The 16,714-nt window shown below is 44.0% G+C and overlaps 1 protein-coding gene across 2 annotated transcripts; it reads left to right on the forward strand.

Moving 5' to 3' along the window:
• The first annotated feature begins 868 nt into the window (after positions 1 to 868).
• PDCL3 (phosducin like 3) lies at positions 869 to 10,674 on the forward strand. 2 transcript variants are annotated; one of them, XR_010612287.1, is made up of 7 exons: positions 869 to 1,044; positions 2,457 to 2,586; positions 3,269 to 3,359; positions 4,010 to 4,153; positions 4,956 to 5,164; positions 7,415 to 9,147; positions 9,534 to 10,674. XR_010612287.1 is itself a non-coding variant. In XM_065677693.1 (6 exons), exons 1-6 carry the CDS (start codon positions 1,039 to 1,041, stop codon positions 7,555 to 7,557), a joined length of 723 nt encoding a protein of 240 aa, XP_065533765.1. In that variant the 5' UTR covers positions 869 to 1,038; the 3' UTR covers positions 7,558 to 10,674. The 2 variants fall into 2 exon arrangements, 1 of the variants encoding a protein (XP_065533765.1); XM_065677693.1 differs by having other exon boundaries at positions 7,415 to 10,674.
• The last annotated feature ends 6,040 nt before the right edge of the window (positions 10,675 to 16,714 follow it).

The following is a 16,714-nucleotide window of genomic DNA, read 5'->3' on the forward strand; positions in this document are numbered from 1 at the left end:
GAATGTACATGTAATATTTGCTACGTATAATACTTGGAAGGGATTAGTCACACCTTCTAATCACTCCACATGCTCAGAGGAAAGCTGATTTTTAGTATTATAATGAAGGCAACTCACTTCAAAACGCCTTAAAAGTTAGTTTCACTGCCAAGTTAGGTAATGGAATGGTCACTTTGCCAAGCTGTCAAATAACCTTCAGTATTACCAATCACAACTGTTCTCCTTTGATCTTTCAAACGCGACCAGGACCTGGTTGTGTCCATGAGTTCCTTACTGTTTCAAGAAGGTCACTTCATCCCAGGCCCAAGATGCAATAACTATAGCTACCACTTACAGATACACAGTATAGCAGCCAATATATCTAACTAGCTATGCAGAAAACCTCTGCAGCGTCACTGTCGGGGAAGCACGCAGGGACGGACGTCCTGAGGGTCGGGAGACCACTAGGTGCAGAGCATAGCTGCCGGAGGACCGGGACCCGCCAGCCCTGGCTGCTCCATGGGGCACCCACGTCCTTCTGCCTGGAGAAGGATGCGGAGCAGCGAGGGCCCAGGACAGGCGAGAAAGGAGCGTTTCTAAGTCACGCTTCTGCGCACGCCGGGGCCCCCTTCACGGAACATGAAGCGGGATCCCCGTCAGAAACAGGGACCGGACCCTTGCCCATATGTAGCAGGGGACCCGGACCTTTTAAATCCCGGTACTGGCGACTACGGGAAATGCTGGCTGGAAGGGAGAAGAAGAGGGAAGAAACAGACGCACATCAAGAGCTGAAACCCCTGAGCTCATACAGCCGGACAGCCGCCGTGCCGCAGGAATTAAGCAGGGAGTTCCGCCCCGCTACAACTCCGACCAGCCCATACCGGGCCCACGGCAGCCGGGCCCGGCCTTATTAGGCGTTGCGGGAAGAGGCTCCGGAGCTGCGACCGCCCCGCCGGGGAGCGCCGCCTCCTCCGGCCGCGCCGCGCACGCCGGGACCGGCCCATCCCTGCCGAGCTCCGGTGCTGCTGCTGCTGACCGGGCCCCGGCCCTGCGGGCAGGATGCAGGTGAGCAGCCGGGGGGCTCAGCGCACCGGGCCCGTGTGCTGCAGAGGGAAGGCTGCCCGGGCGAGGAGCTGGGGCCGGGCACAGTGCATGGTCACGGCCTCGGGCCCGCCGGCAGCCATGGGCCGCCCGCACCGCGGAGCACCCCGCGGCAGGCGGGGTGGGGGGGAACCCGGATTCGGCTCCCTCTGTGGGGTTGTAGGTGCCCGCCCTGTGGGGCCCTGTTATGCAGCTCCATGGCTTGGTTTTGTGGTCGTTTGGTGTGTCTTTTCAAGTACGGTATTTATTTGACTACTGTACTAAGCACGTGGATGAGCGTTTAAGGGTCAGCTTTAGTATGTTGATAAACGATAGTAGATGCTGTGTCAAGGGAAAATGACCGCAATCAGAGACAAAAGAAAAGTAATCTCATGTGCTCATTGCTGTGCTGCGTTTCCATTTCTTACTTTATTTTTTTCTCCCGGTAGTCCAGAAGTACTGTATTTTGGTCTAGAGAGATGATGCAGTCTCTTGAACAGACCTAGTGTAAGCTCTGTTGATAGAAGCCATAGCAAAACAGTAGGTGGTGTATTCAGTTTTTAAAGTGGGCTTAGCTCAAGACAATAAGGAACCGCAATCAGCCTGTGACTGCATAGCAATGAATTTTCATGTATTAGAGAAATAAAGCTTCTATCTAACTTGGAAAAAAGCTTCTGGATTTTTCAACAATACACGGGTGCCTGCTGGCCTTAATTTGAAGGATTATTACAACTGTGCCACAGTAAAGTCTCACTTTTAACTTTCAGGAGCAGCCTAGGCATAGATTTAGATCTGATTTCCTGGCAATGGGCTTGTTTGGCAGAGCCTGTGCTTGCTTTCCCCTAAGCACTTGTGTAGTCACACAGACTTGGATCTCCTAAGTATGCCTATATACCCAGAATTATGTCTGCGAGGCTGGCGCCTGTGTGTCTTCTCACCAGCACTTCCCAATGCAATTGCTGCTGACCTGGTGGCCTGTCATTCTGTTGAGGCTCTGTATGTGAGCACTGTGGGCAGCCCACTTCCCTGTTCCCCAGCTGATTTTCTCTGCTTCTCTTCCACCTTGTGAGAGCTACAACAATGGTTACAATGCTTCAAACTCTTGTATCCCACTGAGATCTCTTCTACACGTGGGGAGCGGAATCAAATCAAATAAAGACACTCTTCTGCATTTGTGCCCTCCCCTATATTTAAAAAGCATTCTGTGATTCAGGGTTGGTCTGGGCTGCAGAGAAGCCTCAGCATCAGGAGGATGCACACTGTGACTTTCTGGTGACATCCATCCAGTTACCAGTTCAGTGTTGTGCTGTGTCTCTTGAAAAACTTGCCTGTGTTAAGTTCTGGAAGTGGTAAAGTTCACCTTGAATGCATATAGTCCATTTCTTGTTCTGTTCTAGGACCCAGATAAAGACACAGAGTGGAATGACATCCTGCGTAAGAAAGGTATCCTTCCTCCGAAGGAAAACCTGGAGGAACAGGAGCGCGCAAAGGAAGAGGAGCAGCTTGCCATCCTTCAGAAGTCTCTTGGTGAGCAGCAGGAGGACAAGTTTTGGAATGGCTTCTGGTGGAAGCTTGTACAAGAAATGGCCGTCAGTAATGATCATGTGCCTGTAAGATGATGTGTCCTTTACCAAGTCTGTAAGGAATACCTAAACTTCTTCTCATATAGGGTGGTCATCTGTAAAGGGTGTCCATCTGTAAAGGGTGTCAAACAAATACATTCCTGTACACATGGATTCTTCCAGCACAAGAAAGCTTTGTTCCTGATGTCAGCTTCATATTTTTATAGAAGTAGATGTTTAAAAACTGGAATAAGAACAGTGTGAAGGGAGTCTGCTGTGCGAATGTTCAAGTAGAAGCATCTTACAACATTACCTGTTGTATGTTTCCTCCTTCCCCCATTGTTCAGGCATCCCTGCTGTGTTGTTGTGTGTGTTCAGCACATCTTTGCTGTGGCCATCGAACTTGAATGCTAGCATAGGTACTTATGTGCTAGTCTAGGCAGCCTTCAAATGAGAGTCCTTTGCACCTATATGTTTAAAGTGCATTGTGTTTTCTAGAAGTCCTGTAACACTAATACCTCAGAGAAGCCGTATTTCTCATAGTTAATCTGTCCTTAAAGTAAATAAATTCTGTTGGACTGCTAAAAGCTGATGAGCTTTAATCCTGGAATGAGTTTTTTGTTGACTTGATGTTTCTTCCGTTCTAGTGAAGACTTATGAGGACATGACTCTGGAAGAGCTGGAAGAGAATGAAGATGAATTTAATGAGGAAGATGAGAAAGCTATTGAAATGTACAGGTCAGAGCAGCATGCAGAATTTGTCTTTAGTGAAAATTGAGGTTTTTTTTCTTTTATATGCTGTTAAATACTGCTGAAGAGGGGAAGGATGTTGTTAGGCCTGATGATGGAAAAAGTGGGTTGTGTTTCTGGTGTCTTGTAGAGCTTCTAAATGTCTTTAATAGGATAAGTGCATTTAAATTCAGTGTCCTTTATCTACAACCTACTTTTGCAGAGATAATGTGCACCTGCTGCGTGCATGGCTGGGGATTCTGAGAGCTTTGAAAATTGCCTCCAAGACTTCTCGATTTTTGCATGAATGAGATTAAGGTGCTGCAGATTTACATAATTACAGTGTTGGCTTTCCGTTATTTCTTTACCATCTTTGTTTTTTGCTATTTTGTTTGCTAGTATAGTGTCTGCTGAGGGCAGAAATGAGGGGGAAAAGTACTTAATGAAACATAATTGTACTTCTTGCATGTTGGCAGTTTAAGACTGTGATGCAAATACAAGAGCACCTATTGTCTGTGTAAACTTGCTTTTGTTGCTCTGGGGTTTGAAGAAGTTTGTAATGTGTCTCCAAAGTATAGGTTTCAAGTAGCTGCTTTAAGTGTTGTTCTGTCAAAACCCCATCTGTTCTCAAGATCTCTTTCCCGTTCCTTGCTGTGCAGGCAGCAAAGGCTAGCAGAAATGAAAGCAGCACAAATGAAGAATAAATTTGGGGAAGTTTTGGAGATTTCGGGGAAAGATTACATTCAAGAAGTTACGAAGGCTGGAAAAGATATATGGGTAGTGCTGCACCTCTATAAGCAAGGGTAAGAATTTTGTTTTTAAACTTTAAACCTCTTACTATCAATAGATGGGTGGTATTGTGGAGATTAAGAAACTGATTCTGGAGTTCTGAGAAATAAAAAATTGAATTAGTAATTTCATTACTGTTGACTCAACACTGCCAAACTTAGCCCTAAAATGGTGTTACTATGAAGAATGGGGTTTTTTTGTACATCTGTATAGCACAGCACGATTTGTACCATACAGCTACCACAGACGTAGCTGCTGCACTGAAATGTCTAGGTTTTGGAAATTGTTCCAGGTAAGGTGTGAAGGGCTGTGCTTTAGAAGTATCACTGTGTGTCTTACCGTGGTTTCTAGAGGCACAAAAATGGAGTGAACCAGGTTTCCAGTCTTGCTAGCATGATAGAAAAACTTGCCTAAAAGGCCTAATAGTTGCCAGAATTTTCTGGAAAGGGTTAGAAGTATTTGGATCTCTAATTGCCCAACATGTGTTCATTGTCATCTGCATACTTTATTCCAGGAAAGATTATTTTGATTTTGCCCTTGCTCGTGCAATTTCTAAATGTCATAACTTCTTAGATCAATTTATCTGTATGATGGAGGGAAAGGTTGTATTGCTAATATCTTAAAACAAAAAACCCACCAAAACCTCCAGTGATTCTGATTTTCTTTGAACACTGGAATACTGGACAAGAAGTATTCAGAAGTTGCTTTTGGTAGACTTGTCTTTCCATGAATGCTGCTTATTGAGCTGGTATTTCTGACCTTTCTTCTGGAGCTGATTACTGTCTTTTTTCCATACATGTGTGTTGCTGTTCACAGAATTCCACTTTGTGCCTTAATAAATCAACATATGAGCGGGCTTGCAAGAAAGTTCAGAGATGTGAAATTCATCAAAGCTATCTCTACCACCTGCATTCCCAACTACCCTGATAAGAACTTGCCTACGATATTTGTCTACTTGGAGGGAGATATCAAAGCTCAGTTCATTGGGCCTTTGGTATTTGGTGGCATGAACCTGACAAGGGATGGTGAGTAGCTGCATTTCACATCTTCCAAAGAAAAAGCAAAACCACTTTGCTGGGAATGAGAGAAATGAGGCTTAGGAGGAGAACGGAGGTACTAAAAATTATATTGGATTTTTTTCTGCACCCTTGTAGCTCAGCAATGTGCAATTAAGGCTTATTGTAAAAGCAATGAGTGGTTGAGTAGGCCAACATACAAATATTAATCTTAGTGTGTGGAAGTATTCACATCCTATGTTGGGGGAAACAGGTTTTCCTGAATATATTAAAGAGTAAGTAGTGCCCACACATATTCTTTGGGGCTCTTGTACCTAAATGACTGACCTTGCCTCCAGTTGCTGAATAATCTGTGCACTTGATAACTGGTTCTTGATAACTGGTGCTTGCCTACTGTGTTGTAGCGCTCCTTGTTTCAACCTGAGAGCGTGTATTTATCTGTTGTACTTTTCTGACATGCAGGCTCTGCTCCTCCTGAACAGGACAGTCTGTCCATTTATCCGAATGGGGCTGCTAGCCTGAAACTGGGCTACTTCCCTTTCCTCTTGCCATCTCCTGGAGATGGCAGCATGTTAAGCTCCTGCCTCAGTAGCTCAGGGGCACAGGGCTCCACAGGGAAAGGCTGTTACCTTTCCTGAAGGTTGTGGTTTTCTATAGACCTGTTTCTCCTTGGCTTTTTCAGTAGCTTGGAGGCAGGCTGGGTTGTGCAGCATTGTCAGCATGATGTGCTTCAGGAGGTGATGAGGGCAGCAATGCAGGTCTTGGAGCACTGTGGCTCTTCAGCAAAAGCTGCTATTTGGAGGTAGTTGGTTGGGGATGGTGTCCTACAGCAGTGCTTGAAGGCAGAGGTCAGCAGTGAAAAAGATTCTTCTTGGAAAGCACATGCAACTCTGTAACCTGTCGGATTTTACTTCACTTGAAAGGATACTCATCAGCTTTCTGAGTAGGCATATTGGTCCAGATGCCTTAAAGGTTTTTTTAAGGTCACGCTTTAAGGACATCTTTTATCTAAAGTGAGCAACAGTTAAGCAGCATTTCAAGGTCCCTGCTGGACTATATCACTGTCTGTACTGGGATAGGATGCAAAGAAGTTGGTTGTTTAAACTTCTGAAGTTTATGGGATACTTTGAGCATGTGCTGTAGAAAATGTCCCCCTGCCTGGAACTGTCAGAAGGGGAAAAGCTCACCAGGGAGATCACTGATTTGAGAACAGCTAACTGACTACAGTGGTTGCCTAATTATGTACTGAAGCGAGCAGTGGTAGCAGAACCTATAGTTATTTCTCCCATTTTTAGTACATAAATAATTGAGTTTGGGGGATGTCTGAGCCAGCTTAATTTGGTCATCGCAGGTAGCTGGGCACTGGAACTCTGCATATTCTTTTATTGTTTTCTTCATTCCTTGTCCCCGAAGCCCAGGTGACTTCCACCAGAGGTAAAAGAAAGTGTGAGGTTGTATTCATTACTCTGTAGTTGCTGAAGGGAATTAGATTTAATGATAGGTTTGCAGCAGGAGTAGGAGAGAGGTTTCAACTGAGTGTGTTGTATTGACTTTCTACTGCTTCTGGGAAGCCATCCAATTTGGGCCTACATAGTAATAGGCCTGCTATTGATGATGAAGTCTCTCTTTCTGTCTTGCTAAGGAACTAATAAGCAGAGCATGGTGTAGTGGGAAAAGGGTGAATTGCATTTACAGAATACCTCCCTGAAAAATACCTGTAATTCTGATGTGTCAGTGGAATTGCTACGATTTGTTTGCCCCTCCACAGGTGTATTCCCAGACTTTTTTGATTGGGATGAACTCTCTGTATATGAAGGAGACAGCTGTAATACATGAGCAGTACTCCTTCACTGGTGATGGATGTGCAAACCTGTCTTCTGCCTTTATGTGGTTAGAAGAAGGTTGAATTTGCTTTCACTGGGAGAGTTGCCTCTAAAGCTGCTGCTTGGTATCAATCGCCTCTTTTGCACTCCTGGTCGCAGAGGTAGCAGGGAGGCACTGGGAATGCTGATGATGGGCTGCAGAGCAGTACCCCTGTGCCCTGGGCTGAAACCTGTGCCAGCAGTAGTGACTGTATGAAGGGAGGGCTCAGCTGGAGTGGGTGCAGGACAGGGGCTGGGGCCTGGGTGTGGAAGTGGAAAGGAAGGAATAGAGCAGGGTCCTGCTTTTCATGGTGGTAAGAGAAAGCTGGGGAAACAAGGGTGGCCTTTTTCCAGTTTGCTCCCTGCATTCATGGCTCTCTTGTCTTCCTCTATGCAGAATTGGAGTGGAAAATTTCAGAGTCGGGTGCCATCAAGACTGACCTTGAGGAGAACCCCAAGAAGCAGATCCAGGACCAGCTTATGTCCTCAATCAGGGCGCGTGTCCCAGCCAGGAGTGAGAGTGACTCAGAGGATGACTAACTTCTGCGGCAGCATCAAGATTGAAACAGTGCTCTTGAAGCCAGTGTTCCCACCTAGTGCACTGGAGACACTCATCAAGATCTCACTAAGCCCCAGAAGAGTAGTACATCAAGACAAACGCATATCTAGAAACTAAAAAAGGGGGTTTGGGGTTTTTTTTTTTTTTTTTTGGTTTTTAAAAAGACCACCTTACTGAAGATTCACTTAAGATTGTGAAAGACATTTTATATTAAGAAGCCTGAGTAAATCTGACTCACAGTTTTAAAATGCAGACTTCAGTAGAAACAGGTCTCTTGTTATTATTTTCTTAGTAAATTGCTGATTTCTTAAAAAAAAAAAGGCAATATAAGCTGGTCTTAAACAATTGGTTATAGCAGTTAGTTCGGCCTTGTCTTGGTTTGTCATATGCATATGTCCGACAGCCTGGACTGTGTGCAAAGCTAGGGAAGGTGACGCAGGATGAGGGTGTCACTGAAGGTGGCATATGGTCCTTTGCAGAGGTGTGCTGTTGGGAGGGCCAGCACGAGGCTGTGAGCTGGAACTCCAGACTTCCTGAGAGAGTCCTTGATGATGGGCAGTGTCTCCCAGGAGCTGCTGAGTCCAGAACACGCTTTCATTTAGCAGCAGTATTTTGCCTTTAATAGCGGCTGAGTTTCTTGCACCATCATATCTGCTAGTTGGGGAAAAGAAATTCAAGCTGGTGATGCTCAAGAGTGAAACTGCTGACTTCTTCCACAAATCAGAAGTCCGACGCATTACTACAGTAGCGCCATTGCCAAATGGGAGAGGAAAGTTATGTTTGAACACCTGGTGTCTTCCTATATTAAAGCCTTCCATCTTCTAGGTAATAATTATTGAAGCCTTAGAAGAGAATGAACTGAAATACCACCTTAATTATAGATCTGGTGACACTCAGGTGCTTGCTTATTTTCGGTTGGATTTAATGTCCACCTACCCTCTCAGTTTGTCTACACTTGGGCTAACAAGTTTCAAGAGCTTTTGCTAACAAGGCTGCCCTAAGGACATTGAGTTACGTTGCTAATGGAATCTGTAGGTGGATGGTATCTAATGAAACAATAAGCAATTTTTTGTTAGTGTTGCATTGGTTCATAGCAACTTTAAAGCATGTTTCCTCCACTGTCTTCCCAGTCAAATTAGTAAAATAACTGTGTCCCTTCAGTTTCAGGTGAAGTTGTAAAATCTTGGTGTGGAGAGCTTCCTCTTTGAGATCTGGAAGGTGTTTTGAGTGACTTAAGTCTCCTTTTTTTGGCAAAATATTAACATTGTACAAGTAAGCCAAATGCAGCAGAATACAAGCTGGTAAATCCTGAATAGTATTGTACATAGCACCACGCTTCTCATGACGCTGGACTACCCAAAATGCTGTCAGACCTGATGCTTTTCTGTACTTACAACTTCTTACAGTCTAGGAAGAGGACAACTCTTTCTCCCCATAGAAGCATGCATTTGTTTATTTTGTTTATCTTTTGGCTGTCCTCATTTAACAGTGCCTTGGTGACCTCTGAGCATGTGGACTGGGTTCCTTTTGGAGGAAACTATCTAGAAGACCCCCATCCCCTTACCCCAAAGGTAAAGTCAGTCCCAAAAGCTAGGCTAAAGCTAACCTGAAATAAGGCCCTGTGAAATGTGTGTAGAGTGCAGGTCACACCCTCAGCTTTCCCTCCAGATCTGGTGCAGCTGAGCTGTCTGTATTGCTGATGGCAGATGCAGCTGCCATATGCAGCTTGGTTTTAACTTAAAATTTATCAAACCTCCTAGGGAGGGGAAGTGGGATCTGCAATCCATCTTGTACCCTACTGTGACAACTTCAGTTCGAAATCCGATTTTAAAAGTAGGCAATGTTTTGGATACGTTTTTTGTTGCTTTTTCTTCTACTATTCCCTATCTCCCACTTCAGCGCCTCTACGGAGGCAGAGTAGCAGTGACTTTGCAGCTGCCTTTTCATTGTCTTCTAGACCACTGATGATTCATGGACCACAGCAGGAGAGGAGCTCAAAGCAGGATGAGCACTGCAGTTGGATGGGGTTGGTGTGAGATCTGATCTTGGAAACATCTAGGGATGAAGACTCCTCAAGTTGTCCCAGTGCTTGACTGGGACCTTAAAGACCATCCAGTTCAGCCCCCATGCCATGGGCAGGGAAACTTTCCACTAGACCAGGTTGCTCAAAGCCCCATCCAACTTTGCCTTGAACACTGCTAGGGATGGGGCAGCCACAACCTCTCTGGGTAACCTGCTCCAGTGTCTCACCACCCTCATGGTTTGATTTGTACCATCTTCTATCCTTAGCTACTTAATGTGTTGACATGTTGGGGGATGCCATGCTGAAAGGGGCTGATGCAAGAATAAGCATAAACCGGAAGAGGATAAATGTTCTGCCCATCTGCTGAGACCCACGTGGAGCATCATTTCAAATGGTGTCTGCTCTTGCCAGTATTTGGCTAAATGTGAAAACAGCTTCTTGCAGTCTTTCCTGCCAATCATACTGCCTCGCTCAAGGCCTTTTGTAGAAATTAGGTCTCTGCAGGAAATGGATAATGAGATCAGTTTAACCTTTTGGCAGAGCAGAAGCTATGGAAGCATGCAGTTAAGAGGAACGGTCCTTAGCTTAAAAGGAAGCCAACTGCTAAATAGCAAACCAAAACAGCCAATTATTATACATAGTAGAATGAGGCAATGTAATAGGAGAAAGTAATTGGAGAGTGTGAATTCTCATTTGCCAAGAATTGGGCTGCTGTTGCTAAATGCACTATTAAGATTTTTGCAGCTGGTCAACAGCTAATCTCAGATCAGTGCTCACTTCTCAATGATATGAGAAGGGTCTTTCGGTCAGCTATCATGGGAGAAGTCAGAGGCAGAGATCCTGTAAATGGTGCTGAGGCTTGTATGAGTTACTGTCCTGCATAACACTGTGAAAGCATCTGTGACTCATCGCACCCTGCAGCTGTGCCAGCAGGTGTGTGTGTATGTGTAAGAAGTAATCCTGAGCCATAGCCAGGGGCAGATGATTTGCCATTAGCAGTCAGTGATTCTGGAGGGTTTTTTTTGTGCAAAATATAAGTGAACCACTAATAATAAAAAGGTTTTTCTTCATAGTACAGGTCTGAAGTCTACTGCTTACTCAGGTTATGTGAGAAACCACATTAGGTTCATAGCAGGCTGCCCTGATCCAGGTAAGTCACCACTCAGATTTTCCTTTACCTGGACCTGTTTGCATTCACAATCTGCACTCACCAAACCCTGCTGAACTTTTTACATCCACTTCGCAAGCTGAGGGAGAGACAGGTCTTGTGGAAGCAGGGCAAGGCTGTGGAAGGGGCTAGGTAAGCTGCCTATTCTCCAGGTACTTAATCCAACCATGGTCAGGGACTGCATGTAGGCAGAAGTGTCTGCAGGACTGTGATCACAGAAGGTGAAATTGAGTGTCCTTTGAATACCCGTGCTGTGCCATACCTGTTTTGATCAGGTCTTCTTTCCCAAGGCTCAGCTCAGCCTCACCTGCATCCTCTTCTGGTCTGGCTCATCACTTCCTTTCCCAAACACACTCTAGGTGGGTTATTTGGCCTCGCTGCTGGGAGTAGTTTAACTTAGTTGAGATGATTCATTATGAGAAGGCTCTGCTCGACTGGAGTATAGAATAAGCACATGATATTAAGCCGTAAATCAGCACAACATCTGGACTCTAATACTTGTTTTTATAAAGCTCAAGAAGAGAGGATAGCTCTGATCTACAGCAATTCCCATTAAAGTTAAGATGTACTTTTTATTCCTGTATTGTAATCTCAACTTCACAAGAATTTGTCATTATTCTCTGGAAGTCTTGTGAAGTTGCCTGCTTCATAGGCCATGTAGCAATAGAAAATGAGACCTCTAATAGAGAAAGTTCAGTAACTTAGTTTGGACTGTCTCTTGTTTTGTGAAGGGGGTAAGAAAAGCACCGTTATCTGAACCTCTTGAGGAATATTTGTTTGGATCTAATCATGTCTAAAGAAACCGCTCTTACTGCGATCAAAGGGGAATGGTTTCCCTTCTTCATTTTTTTAAAATCGCTACACTATTAAAACTAATCTATTCCCTGTCAATTGTTTGGAAGGCAACGTTGAACTTGTTTCTTACTACAGCCCATTATAAATCAGTCCTCATTTCTATCTCATTTAGCTAATTCAGTCATCAAAGGCTTGCAGGAGGCATAAAGTATTTTATTGATGCATTTAGCTCTTCACAGAATTATAAAAAGTGTTGAACTTCTTAGGTCTGTCTATTTGCAGAGGGCTGTTGTGATGCAGGAAGAGGCTTCGTTCCCTTCTGAAGAAGGCAGAACCATTAAAAAATGCAAGCCAAGAGACTTTCTGTAGGCTTGTGTGGGAGACTGATGAATGAGTTGACTCATTTTCATGTAACGTGTTAAAACTTTCATCGCTTAACACCATGCTGAATTTTTCAGGACTTTGCCTTATTAATTTTAATTTACAGAGCTGACTGAAGGAATTGAGGTCTCATAAAAACCAGCAGGAAAAATATCAAGTAATTCTGAGGCTGTTTCTATTTAACACTTCAGGTGTTAAATAAGCAAGGAATTCTATGATCCAAGGCAGAACACTCCACGTAACAGTTATTAATGGACAATTAATGAGATGAATGTAATTATGCATACTTGTGGTATGTCTGGTTCAATATATCTACTAGGATACGTCCTATTTCTTCCAGTATATTGAACAGCTTAAACACAAAGATGCTTCCTGTGAAGGCAAAAGTTACAGTATTTACTAGAGAGAGGAATTCTTGATTTTCCAGACAGATCTTGCCCACCCCAAGAGTGATACTGATGCCTGCTATGGCATGTGTTATCCTGATCCACTCCCATAAATATCCACAGGAATACTTTCATTTACAAGGAGGACAGCAAAGCTAGCTACTAAACTTTTCTTCTTGCCTGAGTGCAGTTTTATCCTTCTGTGCAATGGTACAGACTGTCTGGGGGTGTTGGGAAGCTTTATTAATTATCTGCCCATATGCAGATTATTTCTGTTATGTAAAGCTTGAAAGTAGGGATGTCCTGAATCCTTCAAGTTGACTATCACTTTCTGTGGTTTAGTTGTGCCTGGCCTCAGGTGATAAGAGAAGCAATTGTGAGGCTCATCTTCAAGGCAGGAGAAGACAGGCAGTAGACACTTGCGAAGGCCATAGTACCAAGACATTGACTATTTTCATAGAATCACAGAATGGTTTGGGTTGGAAGGGACTTTAAAGATCCCCTAGTTCCAACCCCCTACCATGGGCAGGGATACCTTCCGCTAGACCAGGTTGCTCAAAGCCCCATTTTCTTCAAGAAAAGCACTAGTGGTAAAAGGGTGCAAAGTTTAGTGGGATGAAATAATGACAGAACGATATGCAAAATGCAGAGTAGGCTTTCATGTCTGGTGATGTCCCCAAACTTCTTTAACAGAGGTGCCTTCTCTCTGATTACATCTACTTAGCAAACTTAATAGGGCTGGGGGGTTGCATGTCAATCAGGTCCCTATGGGGTGAACTGAGTCCAGATCAAAGAGCTGATCCTGGAAGTGCTTGAAGAAGTTTCTTGTCTTCCCTCCTGAGAGGAGAGAGAAGTGGGAGAGCCTTTGAGACAGCAGAAGAGATGAGGGGCAACAGGCAGGCAAAAAAGGGCTCGGATAGGATCGCCTTAAGGCTTAAATTAACCTTTTTAAATGATAGGTCCATCCATCACCAGAGAAGAAGAGCAGAGGTGAGGAAGAAAAATCTGAGCACTGGTAGTATGATAAAGACTCGGGGATATTTGGTGTTGGAATACAGTAGGAGAAGCACTGTGCCTTCCTGTGTAGCTGGAGACTGTGCACTGAGGATAGTGGAGTGGATGAGAGCATTAAATCACAGACCAAAAGGAGAATTTTGATGCAGACCCGTGAAAGCTTCACCCCTGACTTAATTCTAAAGGAAAAAAAAAGTCGTAAGCATGGGTGCCCTGATACATAGGAAAATGTTAGGAAGTAGACTGCAAATAAGTGCTGCTGTTAACGAGAACAGTAATCAGGCAGGTTTTTAATAAGTAAAATCAATTGGTAAAAAAAAAAAATCATGTAATTCAAGCCACGAAAGATATTGCTGTATTATTTGCATACTAATAAGCTGGTTTAGCACAAGTTCAGCAAAAAACTGTGACTCTTTCAGGTGAGAGGAGCTGTTTATATCCAGTTTTACAAGACATGTTAAGCACTAGTGGCATCGTGTCATCTGGCATATGTTTGTTACAGATTTAGCCCAGCGGGTAATATGGGCTTTTTTTCTACATTAAGATGTCAAATGGTACTTCCAATTTAACAGCATCACACTGTCATTTTCAAACTTAGCTACTGCCCTCTGCGTATGTATTGTATTATAAAAGGGATATCAGGGCAATTATCAAATCAGCTCAGTAATAATGCTACTGCCTGCTTATGGGTAGCAGCCCTACTTGGAATGTAGGCTTAGAAAAGGAAGGAAGAGAGAGAAAACATCTCTTTGTCCTTTTGCTGAGTAGTAGCTGATACTTCAGGCCTTAAAACAATGAAAAAATTGTGACCTTTGAGCTTTAACAAAATGAGCTCTGGTGGCACATCCTCAAAACACACAAGCCCCTGTCCTCCTCCCCTCCTGGTGGTAGGATAACCAGCAAATGCAAGCACATTCTCCTAGCTAAATCAGTCATGTTTCCACCATTCTGAGCTTCAACCAGGGGAAAATCTTTGACATGAAATCCACATCAGCTCTAACTGTCATTCCAAGTTTGCATGGATTTCCTTAGAAAGTCATGCAAGAAACTGGGTCCTGTTGTATCCCCTGTCTTGTGTTCCATACACCTTGTTTTGAAACATGGATAGTTCCCTGATGAGCTAGGCACCCAGCTGGATACAGACATTACCTGGCTTGGAAAGCAGGCAGAGGGGAAGTGAGAGCTTTCTGTAGACTCAACTATTCTTCCTTGTCCATCAAGGCTTCCTCAAAAGGCCAGTGAATTTCCCCCCTTGGTGTAAAGGACCCCGTGGAGCAAGTCACACACTCCCATCAGTGCTCGTGGATTTTACTCCATTACTCCATCACTCTGTCAAATAGAGAACGTACAAACCACAGCACATCATGCCCATGTGGTCTGTGCAGATGGGATCCTCGCTGAGGATGAGTGGCTGGTGGGGATACGCTCAGGTTCACCAGAATCCAGGGAGTGCTTGAAGCCACCTTTTTGGAGTCACCTTGGAGTTTGCTGATAGTGAGACAAACACTTACCTGGAGCATAGCTGCCCACCCGCAGCTGATAAAAAAGTATGGAAGAAGGCAGCACAGTGTGGAAATCCTGTGGGATTGGCCTAGGTTTCATGGGGAATGGGGTGCCAGATTTTCCACATACTCCCGCAGGAAGACTCCTAGACTGCTGTGGTATATGTTGTTGTGCGTTTTAGGGAGATGTCCTTGCAGATGAGGCATGGAAATGCTCTCTTTATGGCTGTGGCAACTTTTCCTTACATAAACAACATAGCTTCACTAAGCCTTATATTTCTCACCAAGAAAATTCATATTTGTGATTAATGACCATATACAGGTGTTTCAAGTTTTCTGTAATTTATAACTGCAGTGAGCCATGAAACTCTCTGAGGGCAATTGCTACACTAGGGTAGCTGTTTTGTCTATACGTAGGTATAGGAGTTCTATACTTCTGTACAGGAGTTCTCTGCTGTTGCCACATTTACTGTGTGTCTGCATGGCTGCCAGCACTTGCAGATAGCTCGTGAGTAAATGCTGATCTTCCATTTGTTAAAGAATCACAGACTTCTGTAAAACTTTGTTAGCCCTGTTTTTCCACTACTTTATTAATTTCATTGTGATTCACCTAGCTTTTTTTCATTAAATATTCTTAATGAGGCACTTTGCAAGATAAAAGGAAAATTTCGCTGGTTCAGATCTTGTTATCATTGATTAAGGGCTGGAACAAACTGATGCTATTTAGGGAGACTTCTCCATTCAAGGGCTTGAACGCTGCTTCAGGCTTCCTGGAGTTTTCAGGAGAGGTGGGAAGGATGAGAAAGTTCTTCAGTATCACCTCTCGCAAGCATGCCAAGCACAAAGTAAACGCAATTGTGCACAAGATGGCAATGTTCTCCACAAAAAGGACCTTTCCTTCCTTCCTTGCTTGCTACAGTCTGTCTACTTTTAGGTATAATGTTGGTTTGAGTGAAATATCCACGGCAGCGCATGAGATGCTCATTCTGCTGAGCACCAGGTTGAAGTCTCTGTGAATACATAGAGTGAGACAAGCATGCCAGCTGTATGTTCAAGTATGTCTCACTGCAGGCGTGTATAAACCTGCCCCACGTGTTTCTAACAGCTTTAGCTAATGCACAGGTAGCAGCCTGGTTTTCATGCATTCTGACCTAACTCTGTTATTGCACATAAACATAGTGTCTATAGCATTAACTCTTCAAGACTTTTTTTAATGAAGAATAAATGTGTCACCATGTTGGTCACAATAGCTGGCCGTGCACCTTTCTGATTCACCCACCACCACAACTCCAGGCATCTTGTCAACAAAAACATCACATCCAAATCAGTCTCCAGGAAGAATTCGGACCCAAACCCAGTAAAGGCTGAGGAATGGGCTCAGCCTGTCTTGTAGCATAGCAGTCCCATCCCAATAAGATATGTGAAAGTCTTCACAGGACTGAAGTGTGCCCATTCTTCATAGTTGTCACTGTCTGGTGTAAGGTCATTTCCATGCCTTTCTCTAGGTTGGCCTACTCCTCTTTTGGAGAAATGCCTACGTAAATAGATGGCTTTTACTGGGTGACCTTAATGGGTTAAGTATTAGGACTGATTTAGAGAATAAAGAGCACCCTGGATAAGGAGCAGACACCTCTAGACTGAGAAAACTGTATTGAGTGAAGGAGTTGAACACTAATACATGTCAGTGGTGTTAAAAAAGACCCAGAAACGTAAAAACTAAACAAGTTTGTATTGGACTGTATTGGTTTGAAAGAATATTGATAAAACATTAATCCAAATTGATTATGCAAATCTGAGCGAGTCCCTTCACAGACCTTCAGTTTTCTGATCAGCCTCAGGAAGATCCCTGGCTTGGCATTGCAAGTGCCA

Source organism: Lathamus discolor, chromosome 4 (genome assembly GCF_037157495.1).
Source record: "Lathamus discolor isolate bLatDis1 chromosome 4, bLatDis1.hap1, whole genome shotgun sequence".
NCBI lineage: Eukaryota > Metazoa > Chordata > Aves > Psittaciformes > Psittacidae > Lathamus > Lathamus discolor.